The following is a 15684-nucleotide window of genomic DNA, read 5'->3' as shown; positions in this document are numbered from 1 at the left end:
GATACACAAGAGCCACAGACTGTCAACAGGAGGACAAGTCAGGAGTCGACAGAAGGGCAGAGCAGACATAGGCAGCACAGTGTGACACTGGCCCTCTGGGATGAAACGTGGGAATGGTGTCAGCAGTCGGGGCTGTGTGGGACCAGGTGAACTTGAACTTGAGATAGGACTGGACTAAGGCTGGATGACCACCTGTTGGGGGTGTTAGAGATGGGATTTTTCCAGACATCCTCCCTTTGCTTTTCCAGCTCTACTCTCCACCCTTCTCCACCCTGCTCTGGGCCCAGGAAATTGATCTATGTAACTTGCATCAGAGGAATCCTTGCCCTCTGGATCCAGTCAGGTTCTGAGAACAGGAAGCCCCAGCTAGAGACTGGAGATGGGGAAGAGAATGAGGTTGGGATATCCCTGCCCCCTGCCTGCCTTCTTGTGGGATCACCTTGGGGTTTCTGTTTTCCTTGGCTGAAGGTCACAGCTCCTCTAAGGGGACCTTGTCAACATAGCTTTCTCTTCCAGGATCGACATAGCTCTCTTCCCTCCAAACCTAGAGATGATCACAGTTGAACTTCGCCTCACAATAATATGGAAAGGGGGGAACAGGTGGGAGTAGAGATAAAACAAGATTGGCTATGAGTTGACAGCTATTAAAGCTGGATGATATAGACTTGGAGGTACCTTATACTATTATCTCTATGTTTGTATAATTTTGGAATTATTAAATATGAAATGCTAAAGAATAGTTAACTTAAAAGTTACTTGTTCATTGTAAAGACTTCTGAAATTCTCATTTAACAATTCTACATTTACCTCATTTTTATTTAAGTCCTTCATAGAAATATGACACTTTTACTAATATTTTGAAATGCTCAAATAAAAAGCACTACTAAACAGTAATTAAATGCATTGCATCATTACCTTTTATAGTTGCTATAGGCAATTTGAGTGTATTTTTTTTTTTTTTGCATTATACAAAAACAAAGTTACTTGTTAATACAGGAAAACTCATCTATTATTGCTGGATGCCACTGATGTCATGACGGAGGTCTGCGTGTCGGTTTCAGAAACGTGATAGGAAAAACGTATTGAAACAAAATGCAAATGAGGAATGCTATTTTTATGAAAGTCTAATCAAACCATGCTCAATGGAAAATATCAAGATGATATTATTCAGAATGGGCATTTAGAATATTCTTTCATGGGCTTCCCTGGTGGCGCAGTGGTTGGGAGTCCGCCTGCCGATGCGGGGGACGCGGGTTCGTGCCCCAGTCCGGGAAGATCCCACATGCCGCGGAGCGGCTGGGCCCGTGAGCCATGGCCACTGAGCCTGCGCGTCCGGAGCCTGTGCTCCGCAATGGGAGAGGCCACAACAGTGAGAGGCCCGTGTACCGCAAAAAAAAAAAAAAAAAAAAAAAAAAAAAAAAAGAATATTCTTTCATGAATCAAGAAAGAAAGCAAACAGAAATATTACATTTATTTTTTTAAATATATTATGAGTGGACTTTGATTCTAAGTAACCTGGGGATGGGGAAGAATTAGATGAGATTGTAGATGAAGCAAGACTGGCTGTGAGTTAATATTTGTTGAACTGGGGGGATGGAGACATGGAAGTTGGTTATACTATTTTTTCTAATTTTATATATGCTTTAAATTTCTCCATAGAGTGGTTTCAAAATATAAAACATATACTGCATGTCCAAAATGTGACCATTTTCAGACTTAGAGAACAAACTTACGGTTACCAGGGGGAAAGCAGGGGGAGGGATAGATTGGGAGTTTGAGACTGACATGTACACCCTACTGTATTTAAAATAGATAACCAACAAAGACCTACTGTATAGCACAGAAATCTTGGCTCAATATTTTGTAATAACCTAAATGGGAAAAGAATTTGAAAAAGAACAGAAACTTGTATGGGTATAACTGAATCACTGCTGTACACCTGTAACTAACACATCATTGTTAATCAGCTATACTCCAATATAAAATAAAAATTAAAAAAAACAAAATATGACCATTTACAGTAAGTATGTATTAACTTTTATGATCTTATGAAATGTAATATTATGCTATTTCTCATTCACCTCCTTAGATTCTGTGTTTTCTAACATATTTTTCCATTTCTCTCCTCTTCCCCCACCCCTTAGTTTTGTCTGCTATATGGAACCAAACTGATGTTCCAGGAGCAAGCCTGGTATCTAGAACATAAATATTTGACTCCCCTGGCCAGCATGAAGATTAGGCGTCAGGTAAGAATCCCTGGGGTGCAGAAGAAACCCTTCGTGCCTCAGCTGTCGGCTCTTTGCTTTCTTAGAAAACAGTCCTGCCGATCTTTTATCGGTTTCCACTCACAAATTTTTGCGCCTCTGAGACTTCACATACATGGTTTCATTGCCTACTGTGATCATATTACACTTCAGAGTTTAAGTGACAGGGAGGTGATTCACCGTGTATGAACTTCTCACATGTAAAGGAGAGGAAGAAATCAAAAGTGCTGGCAAAAAAAAAAAAAAAGAGGTATGAAGTGATTTTCATTTTCTTACTTCTTACGAAAGCCTATTAACTCATTCTTTATATTTAGAAAAAAGGCCTGGTGGTACTTTTGTCAGTGGTTGCAATGGGAATTCAGTGTGACAGCCACAGAGCACCTGAAAATGAAGATAGAGCCAGTGAATCATCACCATAATGCTGCTTTAGAAGAAGACTGTTAAACAGCATAATCATCTATACAACACATTTTCTGGGTTCCCTCCCTCTTCCAGGCCCGCTGTTAGATGCTGAAACACAGACAGGTATATCCTCAGTCTCTGCATTCAAGGGAGCTCATTATAGCTGGGGACACGAAACTGCCTTCAAATAACGCAACAACACGAGGGAGTGGACCTTTCCAATGAACTTGGCCACAAGCATAAGTGCAGAGGACAGAGGTCACTTTGGAATTAATGGCGTTCTTTGCTAGACCTGGAAGAGGGGAAGATTCAAAGTGGAGGCGGTGGTTCAACTGAGGAGGGGGAAATGCAGGTGAGCCTTCAGATGGGGTTGGTGAAGTGAGCAAAATCATAGAAATGGGAGTACTTGGGACAGACATGCTAAGAAACAGTGAAAAGACCAGTTTGGTTGAAGTCTTAACTGATAGACAAACCTGGAGAAGCCTGCCGGAGCAAAACTATAATGGGCTCGGAAGAACCTTGAAGAATCTTTTTCCTTCTTAGGAGGCAGCAATTATGACAAAAAAGCATGTATAAAAATACTTCAGTTATCTATTGCTATGTAACAAAAAACCCCAAAACTTAGTGGCTTAAAACAACAACCATTTCTCGTTTCTCATGACTCTGCAGTCTGGACAGGGCTCCACTAGATGGTTCTTCTGCCCCACATGGCGTCCTCTGGGGCTGAGTGCTCAAGATGTCCTAGATGTGTACTAGTCACTGTCCTTGGAAAATGATTTGTAAGATTAATGTGAAGGGCAAATTGAAGGTATCTTCTTCCCCTTGCAAGGCGTCTGAAGGGACTCTTAGCTTGAGACCCACCCTAAACCAAATTGAGGTTTTCTGGAAGACTCAGAGGGTTCAGATAAGGGCAGCAATTTCTTTACCCTCCCCCGGGGTTATAGCTCTTTGGCATCCAGCTTACTGTCTATTAAATTTCTTGCTTAGTGCTGGGCCTGGTTTTCACTGTCATCACTCCCTGCTCCACCGCAATCACCATGTGGCTGTCAAAGTGAAAATTCAGATTTGCTGGAAATGGCAAACGCAATTTTCTTACTTGTTTATTTCTCTTGGTTCCCATTTTCCCTTAATTTTTTGCATTACTGTATTGTCAGATCATTGATGCTTTAAAGGTGTAGAAAAAGAAAACCTAGCTCTCTAATATCAGAAATAGAAAGTTCCTTCAATATTATCTCCCTTGACCTCACAGCAACCCTTTGAGTGATGTTCATTATTCTTACACGTGGATGAGGAAACAGATCCAATGTGATATAGTAACTTGCCCAAAGTAATACGGGTAGCAAAAACCCATATCTCTCTGGCTCTAAATATTTTCAATTATTTGGTTAGAAATCAGCATCAACCAGTAACAAGAAGCACACTCAGTGCCCAGTTGTTGGTTTCTAATATCATTTTCCAAAATAGCAACCAGGGTCCTTGGAGAAATGGCTGATTCTGGCTGGGGCAATGAATATATAAGATGAACCTGGAACGTCTTCTAGAGCCAGAAAGTCAGAAAGTGCTCAAAACAGAAATAAAGATAGAAAGACCCACAGTTATGGGGGTATGTCCAAGGGATGTGGGAAGGAACTAACTGGAAGAGCTCCCAGGGGCCAAAGCTGGAACACTTAGAGCAACAAAATAGACAACATCATATTGGATTTTAACCCAAAGTATAAAATAATTAAACACATGGGAATTCCCTGATGGTCCAGTGGTTAAGACTCCATGCTTCCACTGCGGGGGGGGGCACAGGTTTGATCCCTGGTTGGGGAAATAAGATCCCACATGCGGGATGGCCAAAAAATAAATAAATAAATAAAATTGAACACGAACAAAGAGACAAGTTTTCCTTAAAGAAGAATTCCAGGGCTTCCCTGGCGGTGCAGTGGTTGAGAGTCCGCCTGCCAATGCAGGGGACACGGGTTCGTGCCCCAATCCGGGAAGATCCCACATTCCGCAAAGCGGCTGGGCCCGTGAGCCATGGTCGCTGGGCCTGCGCGTCCAGAGCCTGTGCTCCGCAACGGGAGAGGTCACAGTGGTGAGAGGCCCGCGTACCACAAAAAAAAAAAAAGAAGAAGAAGAATTCCAAATGATACATGTAGATACTCCCCCCTTCAGGAAGTGAAACAATTTTCCTTCCCTTGAATGTGAGTTCGACTTAGTGACTTCCTTCTATTTTTAAGAATAGAGAATGGGAAGGGAAAAGAGTTACTTTACAGTGGAGAAATCTGGTAGATCCCATCTTAACCACGTGATTAAGGTTAATATCACCAGTAATAAGTCATGTTGATGACGTGGACCTCTGATATGATGTGATGAGAAGAGTACTTCACTCTTCCCCAAAACCCATAGTCCAATCATGAAAAAAACATGTTAGACAAAACCAAATTGAGGGGTGGTCCATACAGTACCTGATTGGTACTCCTCAAACTGTCAATCAATGAAAGACAAGGAAGGACAGAGAAACCATCATCAACCAGAGGCAATCAAGGAGACGTGAGGACTGAATGCAGTGTGGTACCTGGATGGAGTCCTGGAACAGAAAAAGGACATTGGTAGAAAAACTGGTGATACCTGAATAAAGTCTATATTTGTTAACATTAATGTACTAATATTTTTTTAATCTTAGTATATTTTATTGTTTTTATCTTCTTTATTTTTTTTTATTGGGGTATAGTTGCTTTACAATATTGTGTTAGTTTCTGAAAGTCAATCAACTATATGTATACATACATCCCCTCTGTTTTGGATTTCCTTCCCATTTAGGTCACCACAGAGCATTAAGTAGAGTTCCCTATGCTGTATAACAGGTTCTCATTAGTTATCTATTTTATACATATTAGTGTATATATGTCAATCCCAATCTCCCAATTCATCCCTCCCCTGCTTTCCCCCCTTGGTGTACATACGTTTGTGCTCTATATCTGTGTCTCTATTTCTGCCTCGCAAGCAGGTTCATCTGTACCATTTTTCTAGATTCCACATATATGCGTTAATATATGATATTTGTTTTTCTCTTTCTGACTTACTTCACTCTGTATGACAGTCTCTGGGTCCATCCGCATCTCTCCAAATGACCCAATTCCATTCCTTTTTATGGCAGAGTAATATTCCATTGTATATATGTACCACATCTTTTTTATCCATTCATCTGTCGATGGACGTTTGGGTTGCTTCCATGACCTGGCTATTGTAAATAGTGCTGCAAATGACCCACCTCCTAGAGCAATGAAAATAAAAATAAACAAGTGGGACCTAATGAAACTTAAAAGCTTTTGCACAGCAAAGGAAACCATAAACAAGACCAAAAGACAACCCTCAGAATGGGAGAAAATATTTGCAAATGAAGAAACAGACAATGGATTAACCTCCAAAATATACAAACGGCTCATGCAACTCAATATCAGAAAAACAAGCAACCCAATCAAAAAATGGATGGAAGACCTAAATAGACATTTCTCCAAAGAAGACATACAGATGGCCAAGAGGCACATGAAAAGATGCTCAACATCACTAATTATTAGAGAAATGCAAATCAAAACTACCATAAGGTATCACCTCACACTGGTCAGAATGGCCATCATCAACAAATCTACAAACAATAAATGCTGGAGAGAGTGTGGAGAAAAGGGAATCCTTCTGCACTGTTGGTGGGAATGTAAATTGATACAGCCACTATGGAGAACAGTATGGAGGTCCCTTAAAAAACTAAAAATAGAGCTACCATATGACCCAGCAATCCCACTACTGGGCACATACCCTGAGAAAACCATAATTCAAAAAGACACATGCACCTTAATGTACTAATATTGGTTTCTTAGTTCTGACAATGGGCCATAGTTATGTAAGATGTCAACATTAGGGGAAACTGGGTGAAGGGCGTATGGGAACTCTCTGTTGGAACTTTTCTGTAAATCTAAATATATTCTAAGGGAATTCCCTGGCGGTCCAGCAGTTTGGACTTGATGCTTTCACTGCCGTGGGCCCAGGTTCGACCCCTGGTTGGGGAACTAAGATCCTGCAAGCCACGTGGGGCTGGGCCAAAATATATATATACATATATGTGTGTGTGTATATATATATATATTCTAAAATAAAAGGTTTATTTTAAAAAGAAGTCAGCAGCAGGGAATAGCAATCAGCCTGGGCTGATTCTAAATAATAAAACTTTTCAGAGTACCCAGGAGTTATGCTGAAGCCCCAGTCTAATGATAATTAATAATGCATATATATATATATATTCTTTAAAAAAAATCTCATTGCATTCTCATAAAGATCTTCAAGGTAAGTAAGGCTGATATAATCCCCATGCAGTAAATGAATAAAACTAAGAAACAGAGAAGTTCAACAGCTGCCCAAGATTCCATCTGATCATAGAATCCAGAACTTCTGACCCTAAACGGAGGTGGACTAACATGCAGCATCACCTGTTTGTAGCCCTACTTGTCCACATGGGCACCACAGAGCACTTAAAAGACCTGAGTTCAGAAGCTTCAGGAAGTCCTGCCTGATGTCCCGCAGTGGGTAAGATCCATCCACATACTCCAAAAGTACCCACAGGTCCGACTGATGCTCATGAGAGATGGGGGTTTGGACTGGGTTTTGTTTTCTTTTAAAATGCAAGCCCATGTCCCAAGCCCTTCCTGGCTGTGATAACTAAGTGCTTTCTTTTGTCTGGAGCTTCAGTACTGACAGAGCTGGTCCACACCCATGATCCTGTGTAATCCCCACAAGCACCCGTTAGTGTGAATAGCTGCTAATCTACTTTAGGGACAGGGAATCTAAGGCTGACTTGCAGCTGAGGTAGTGAGAGGGAAAGGTACTTCTGGACTCAGATTCCCTGCTGTTCTAGTGATCCCAGACCTGAACTGTAGGATGGGGTAGCTCCACCTTTGTGCCCTCATTGTGAGACCTTGGCTCAAAGGCAGTCTCGTGGTGGTGCCTCTGGGGCTCCATCATAACAAGGCCCCCAAGTAAAAGGTCTCTGTGCCCTTTCCATTAAGAACTGTTGCAGGGGTGTATATAGAACAATTGTTTGCTTTGTTCTTGGAAAATTTAGTGTCCAGGAATTGTCCTGTTTCAGTCTTCATTGACCTAGACATTTGTTTTGCTTTGGATGATTATAAGCATTAAGGAGGAACTATCAGCTGAGGCTCATTTTAAGGAGGAAAATCTTTCAAAATAACCTAAGTTACCGATTGCGTATCTCCACTAAAACCAACTTCACGTTGCTTAAAATAAGACAAAACCAAGCGAAAACGTCAGCTTTTTAAAATGATGTATTTTTAATGGAAATGAATATTTGGCCCTGAGTCCTCTACCTTATTTTATACCCGCCCTTAAAGTCAACTAAGGTTCTTTTTTAAAATTTTTATTTTTTTATTTATTTTTTATTTTTGGCTGCATTGGGTCTTCATTGCTGCGTGCAGGCTTCCTCTAGTTGCAGTGAGCAGGGGCTACTCTTCGTTGCGGCGCACAGGCTTCTCATTGCGGTGGCTTCTCTTGTTGTGGAGCATGGGCTCTAGTTGCGCAGGCTTCAGTAGTTGTGGCACGAGGGCTCAGTAGTTGTGGCTCATGGGCTTAGTTGCTCCACGGCATGTGGGATCTTCCCGGACCAGGGCCCCAACCCGTGTCCCCTGCCTTGACAGGCGGATTCTTAACCACTGCACCACCAGGGAAGCCCCAAAGTCAACTAAGTTTTAGGGCTGGGACGTTTTTCTCATTGGAGTGTTTGCTCCCTGAATTCCCTGGCACAGCTGCCCGGCTCTGTCAGTGCCCACCGGTATTGGAACAGTGACTCTTGGTGACATACAGAGAAGCAAGTACATGTAGATGTGTGGTCAACTCACACTACGAAATCCACAGGGGAGGAAGCTCTTCAGTCTATGTGGATCAAGAGAACCATGGACCAGCTGTGGTTGCAGATCAAAAAAGACCCTATTCAGCGTGGTGAAAATAATACTTAGCAAAATGTTGAATCAGGTTCTGTTTCCTGCCCTGAGCCCAAATCATGGAACCATGTGAGAATGCGGGTTTTAAAGGACCTGCAGGGAAGTGAGGGAGGGCTGTGTAACTCAGCACAGCAGCGCGGAGGGCCACTCCTCTCCACCTCCCAGAGGGCATGGGAGGCTGCCTGTAAGAGTAACCGTGTTAAAAACCAGACACTCGTTCAGGAAGGGAGAAAATAAATACTGATCATGACCATGGCCAAGCAATCATGCCACCTCCACAATATTTGATCACATTATACCCACAGCTGTTACTCCTTCACCCAGATGTTGCCTTGATGTCCGGATTGAGTCGTGACCGGCCAGTTCCTTCCTGAGAGCACTGTTTCTGTTGGAGCAGCAGATGGCTGGCACCTTTTCCCATCTGAGTCCTTCTCCCATGCCTCTAGATTGGCCGTTTTCATTTCGGTGTGTTAGGATGAAGCTCAGATTCACCAGCACCAGCCCAAATCCTGTTTTGTACCCTCACCAGCAAGTGGACACAAGGATGGGCCCAGCCCCTAATAGTCTTACTCTGCCCCAGCGAAAGGAATCCTTTTCCTTCCTGAGTGAGAACTGCCGGGAGACCCAGCTGCAGCAGGGAGGCCAGGGGGAGCCTGTTGATGGCTAGTGATCTTGGCTCTTCTGCTGTATTTGCTCAAGTCTAAAACAACCACTAAGGTTTGGGTTTTAGTCTCAGTTTAGTCAATCAAATAGTTGATTCATTAAAGAGGAAAAACATTCAAGCCCGATGTTGATGGGTCATTCAAGTGTTAATAGTTCTGAGTCGATGTAGCCACTAACACATTGATTTATTCTTAGGAAATGGGCTTAGAGTAAGGATGTGCAGAAGTGTGGCAGACACTAGACCCCAAAGCCAGGACGCTACGGGGCTTCTTTGAATTTAGAGGGTAGATAACACTTATTTACTATTTTGAATTAAGTGTACAATATAAATGCAGTCGTTGCCCTGTGGCATAAAGACTTGGGTTGAAAGCAACAGAATAGGAAGAAAAACTTGGGGGACAGTTCCAAGATGGAAGGATGGTGTTGGAATATTAGCCTTTTTTCTCCTCAAATTTTAACTTCTAGAACACGTACCCCATGCTCATACCCACGAGGCTCAGAAATGGTGCACACGCCCCTCACTTCCTACAAATGCTGTGCTGGCTGTCTTCCATGCTGCGTTAAATGTTTCTTTTTAAATGGCCACTCAGATTTCTTATCCTTCTATTTCCCTTTCCCCAAACACCTGGATCAGGGTAGCTTAACAGATGTTCAGATACTGGAATCAAATGCAACACAAACTGAGGTTTTAGGCAAAAGATGTTGCAGACATCCATTGGGTTGGGAAAGGGAGGTGGGGCTTCTCCGTCCCTTGGCCTCACCTACTACCTACAGACTCTTTCTTTGAAGGAATTTGAGAAAAGATCTCTGGTTCCCCAACCCCTGTCCTTCCCACCCAGTAAGGTCCATCTGACTTGGCTACAAGCAACTGACGAGGTTTTGCGAATGCTTGGCTGTGTCCTCCAGGCTGGTGCGGTGTGTAACCACAAGCCCCCGTTCCATCAGGGTGCGGAGGGATAGCTCCTAATGATGGATCCTTGGTCTAGAAGCCAGGGGGGTGTCACTGAATGACATCACAATGAAGTGGTGTTACATGGAATGCAATTGAGTCAAATTTTAAAATCCTCTTTGTTTGAAAGCACCCCCAGAACTGGCTTTAACTTCCTTTCACTATTGTAGGACCCCTGGTTCACTTCCAGGAGATGGCAGGAAACAAAATATGAGTGTATCCTGGTCCACCTTCTTTTCCAAGAGCCAGAAACCCTCAAATGAGAGAGACAAGGAAAATACCAGTCCCAACAGAGTGCCACTAAGAAAAGGGAAAAACGCTCTTTTCCCTCCCCCCTCCCCTTTACCTCTGGCCCAAGCCTGCTCTTCAGTGGCATGAAATACATTGTTGAACCGATAAATGCAGGCCATTCAACTGAGGTTAAGAAAATACAAGTGAGATGTGTTTCTTCACTTTGGCCAATAAAATGGACCCTGAGGTCATCACCCCTGCAATCCTGGTTCTGCGTGGCAGCCATCTGGTCGACCCTTGTGCTTTGCTTCACAGTACAGCTTTGTGTATCTGGGAGAGCCAGGCTCATTCCGTTTCATTCATTCAAGGATAACTCGTTATAACCACAGGATAGAGCGACTTGTTTTGCTGAGCTCCAGCCTCTGAGTTCTTCTGGCAACTGTATTATCCTGGGCTCCTTGGGGAGGTCCTTGCAGTGCTGGGTAATTGGGGTCCTACTCCATAAGTCTTTGAGTTCATCCCCTCACTACGGGATGCATAGTGAGAATTTCCTATCGGTGATATTTGTTCCTAAGAGTAGTTGTGTTACACACCAAAAAAAGACCTTCCAGGAGGTGGAATTCAGCTGAGTCAAACAGAGCAGACCCCAGTCACAGTTAGGACAAGGGGGGTTTTATTATGATTCCATAATAATAAAATTTAAATGAATTACTGAACTTGAAACAGAAATGATGCCTAGTACATCCACTTTGGTAGAAATTACTAATCTAGCTAGAAACCAATACTTTTAATAAAATAAAATAAAATGTGTTTGTAGTTTTTCTTTTTCTCATGGTAAATTGCCCTTTTCCTTTGGTTTTAGAGACTAGATACTGCTGTGTCCTGTCCCACTTCTTCCTTCCTCTGGGGGACTCAAAGAACTTGGTACTTGGTAAACCATACAAAGACAGCTAGTAGGGGTGGCCCCATTTTAAGGGACAGAGAAGGGACAGGACTCACTTGTGAACACCCATACGTCTATAGAAAACCAAAATTCCTCTGTCTCCTCCTTCCTTGGACAGCTGGTCATTCACATCACAAATTTTGGCCTTGAAGCACCAGGCATTAATTCAGTTCACCAAGTTGGCTACTGCTGAGACAATGTAAGAAAAAATTAGCCAGCTCAAGTGTGTGACTCTTGTCAAGGTCTCTTGGAATACAGGTGTTCCATTTCTTAATCTGGGTGATGGCTACGTGTGTGTGTTCATCTTGTGATAATCCAGCAAGCTGATATATACTTACTCTTTGTATCTCTGCATTATGCTCCATCTAAAAAGAATACAAAGAAAAAAGAGAAAAGAACTCTCTATTGTGTTTATTAAATCCCTTTGTTAAAACCTAACCTGAGAGACATCTGACTACAATTATAGGGGGTTTATTTTTTAATTGAACTTTTTACTTTGAGAGAATAATAAATTCACATACAGCTGTAAGAAATAATACAGAGAGATTTCATGTCCCTTTACCTAGTCTTCCCCAGTGGAATCACTGGCAGAACTATAATACAATATCACACCCAGGATTTTGACATTGATACAGCACAGATACCGAGTGTTTTCTTCACCACAAGAGTTCCTCATGTGGTGCTTTTTTTTTTTTCTTTTTATTTATTTTTTAATCTTTTAATTTTTATTTTTGGCTGTGTTGGGTCTTCGTTGCTGTGTGTGGGCTTCCTCTAGTTGCAGCTAGCGGGGGCTACTCTTCGTTGTGGTGCGTGGGCTTCTCATTGAGGTGGCTTCTCTTGTTGCAGAGCAGGGCTCTAGGCATGCGGGCTCAGTAGTTGTGGGACATGGGCTCAGTAGTTGTGGCACGTGGGCTCAGTAGTTGTGGCTCACAGGCTCTAGAACTCAGGCTCAGTAGATGTGGTGCATGGGCTTAGTTACTCCACAGCATGTGGGATCCTCCTGGACCAGGGCTTGAACCAGTGTCCCCTGCACTGGCAGGCAGATTCTTAACCACTGTGCCACCAGGGAAGTCCCAAGATTTTCTTTGCTTTCTTTCTTTCTTTTTTTTTTTTTTTTGCCTATGGATGTCCACTTTCCTTAACAGCAGTTTCTTGAAAGGTTATCTCTTGTCCATTGAATTGCTTTAACACGTTTGTCTAAAATCAGTTGGGCATATTTGTGTCATTCTATTTCTGCATTCTCCATTTTGATACATGGATCTATGTACCTATTTCTCTGCCAATACCACATGGTCAGTCTTGATTACGTTAGTTACATAAACTTGAAATGTGGTAGGTTGATTCCTCCCACTTTATTCTTTTTCAAAATTGTTTTAGCTATTCTAATTCTTTTCCTTTCCATGTAAATATTAGAATAATCTTGTCTATATCTACAAAAAATATTTCTGGGATTTTGATAGGAATTATTAAACCTGTATATTGCTTTTTGGAGGAATGAGATCAATACTACACTGAATCTTCTAATCTATGAATATGGTATGTCTCTCCATTTATGTAGATCTCTTCTGATTTCTTTCATCAGCATATTGTAGTTTTCAGCATACAAGACCTGTACACGTTTTGTTAGACTTACACCTAATTATTTCCTTTTTTTGAGTGATTGTAAATGGTACTGCATATTTGATTTCAAGTGTCCATATGTCCATTGCTAGTATATGGAAATACAATTGATTCTTCATATGTTGATTTTATATTCTACAACCTTGCTGAACTTACATATTAATTCTAGGAGTTCTTGTAGATTCCTAGAATATTCTGTACAGACAAACATGTCATCTGAAAATAATGACATGGTTTCATTGGATATAGGATTCTGGGTTGAGAGTTCTTTTTTTCAGTACCTGAAAGCATTTCTGGCCTTCATAGTTTCTAATGAGAATCTGCTGTCATTAAAATCATTTTTCCCTTATGAATAAATCATCATTTTTCTCTCTCTGTTTTCAAGGATTTTTTTCTTTAGTTTTCAGAAGTTTGACGATGATGTGCCTTGATGTGTATTTCTTTGAATATACCCTGGCTGAGTTTCAGTCAGCTTTTTGAATTTGTTGGTTTATGTCTTTTGCCAGAATGGGGAGTTCCCAGTCATTTCATTATGTACTTTTCAGCCCTGCCCTCTTTCTTTTCTCTTCTTTTCTCACAAGAACTCTGATGACATTTAAGTTAGATCTTTTGTTATAACCACACAGGACCCTTAGCCTCTGTTCTTTTTTTTTTTTTCAGTCTATTTTCTCTCCATTGTTCAGATTTAGTAACTTCTATCATTCTATCTTCCAGTTCACTAATGTTTTCCGCTGTCTTCTCCATTCTGGTGTTGAGACTATCCACTGAATTTTTATTTTGGTCATTGCATTTCCTTTCCATTTTTAAATTGAAGTATAGTTGATTTGCAATATTATATTAGTTTCAGGTGTATGACACAGTGATTCAATATCTTTATAGATGATACTCCATTTAAAGTTATTATAAAAGAATGGCTATATTTCCCTGTGCTGTAGACTATATCCTGATGCTTATTTTTTATACATAGTAGTTTGTGTCTCTTAATCACATACCACTAACTCTCTCCTACCTCCTTCCCACTCCCCGTTGGTAAACACTAGTTCTTCTCCATATCTGTGAGTCTGTTTTTGTTTTGTTATATACATTCATTCTATTTTTTAGATTCGACACATAAGTGATAATATAGAGTATTTGTCTTTCTCTGTCTTGCATTTATTTCACTGAGCATGATACTCTCTAGATCTATCCAGGTTGTTGCAAATGACAGATTTTCATTCTTTTTATGGCTGAGTAGTATTCCATTATGTATATATACCACTTCTTCTTTATCCATTCACCTGTTGATGGACACTTAGGTTACTTCCATATCTTGGCTGTTGTAAATAATGCTGCTATGAACATTGAGGTGCATGAATCTTTTCAAATTAGTGTTTTCATTTTCTTCAGATATATACCCAGCAGTGGGATTGCTGGATCGTATGGTAGTTCTATTTTTAGTTTTTTGAGGAACCTCTGTACTGTTTTCCATAGTGGCTGCACCAATTCACAATTCCACCAACAGCATACTAGGTTTCCCTTTTCTTCACATCCTCGTCTACGTTTGTTATTCGTAGACTTTTTGATGATAGCCATTTTAACAGGTGTGAGGTGCTATCTCGTTATGGTTTTGATTTACATTTCTCTGATGACTAGTGATGTTGCACATATTTTCATGTGCCTGTTGACCATCTGTATATCTTCTTTGGAAAAATGTCTATTCAGGTCTTCTGTCCATTTTTAAATTAGTTTCTTTGTTTTTCTTGATATTGAGTTGTGTGAGCTGTTTATATATGTTGAATATTAACCCCTTGTCCATCATATTATTTGCAAATATTTTCTCCCATTCAGTAGGTTGCCTTTTCATTTTGTTGATGGTTTCCTTTACTGTGCAAAACTCTTAAGTTTAATTAGGTCCCATTTGCTTATTTTTGCTATTATTTCTTTTGCCTTAGGAGACAGATCCAAAAAAATATTGCTACGATTTATGTCAAAGAGTATTCTGCCTCTATTCTCTTCTAGAAGTTTTGTGGTTTCAGGTCTTACATTTAGGTCTTTAATTCATTTGAGTTTATTTTTGTATATGGTATGAGGATATGCTCTAATCTCATTCTTTTACATGTAGCTGTCCAGTTTTCTCGGCACTGCTTTTTTTTTTTGATTGTCAACTTTCATTTTTTTAATTAAATTTACATTCACTCAAGATTATGAGGTAATTCTGGAAGTTGCTGAGAAAAATATTAACAACACATTAAAAAAAATTGAAATAGTTTTGTCTCTGTCTAGGGCATTGCTAGGTGTATAAATAATTTGTATTTGAATGGATCTTTTTTTTTAACATCTTTATTGGAGTATAATTGCTCTACAACGGTGTGTCAGTTTCTGCTCCACAACAAAGTGAATCAGCCACATACACACATATGTTCCCATATCTCTTCCCTCTCCCATCTCCCTCCCTCCCACCCTCCCCATCCCACCCCTCCAGGTGGTCACAAACCACTGAGATGATCTCCCTGTGCTATGCGGCTGCCCCCCACTAGCTATCTATTCCACGTTTGGTAGTGTATACATGTCCATGCCACCCTCCCACTCCGTCACAACCCACCCTTCCCCCTCCCCACATCCCCAAGTCCACTCTCCAGT

General features: G+C 41.1%; 1 protein-coding gene across 1 annotated transcript in view; it reads left to right on the top strand.

The window, feature by feature from the left end:
- ACOXL (acyl-CoA oxidase like) overlaps positions 1-15684 on the top strand; it is a gene marked incomplete at its 3' end in the record, with an annotated part of 366752 nt that overhangs the window by 325433 nt on the left and 25635 nt on the right. The window contains 1 exon segment of the mRNA XM_082672845.1: positions 2145-2246. Within this exon segment, the coding sequence (XP_082528971.1) occupies positions 2145-2246 (102 nt within the window).

This window comes from Grampus griseus (assembly GCF_964374135.1).
Source record: "Grampus griseus genome assembly, chromosome: 15".
Taxonomy (NCBI): domain Eukaryota; kingdom Metazoa; phylum Chordata; class Mammalia; order Artiodactyla; family Delphinidae; genus Grampus; species Grampus griseus.
Note: the sequence above shows the minus strand (reverse complement) of the source record. Positions and strands in the feature narration are given on the sequence as shown.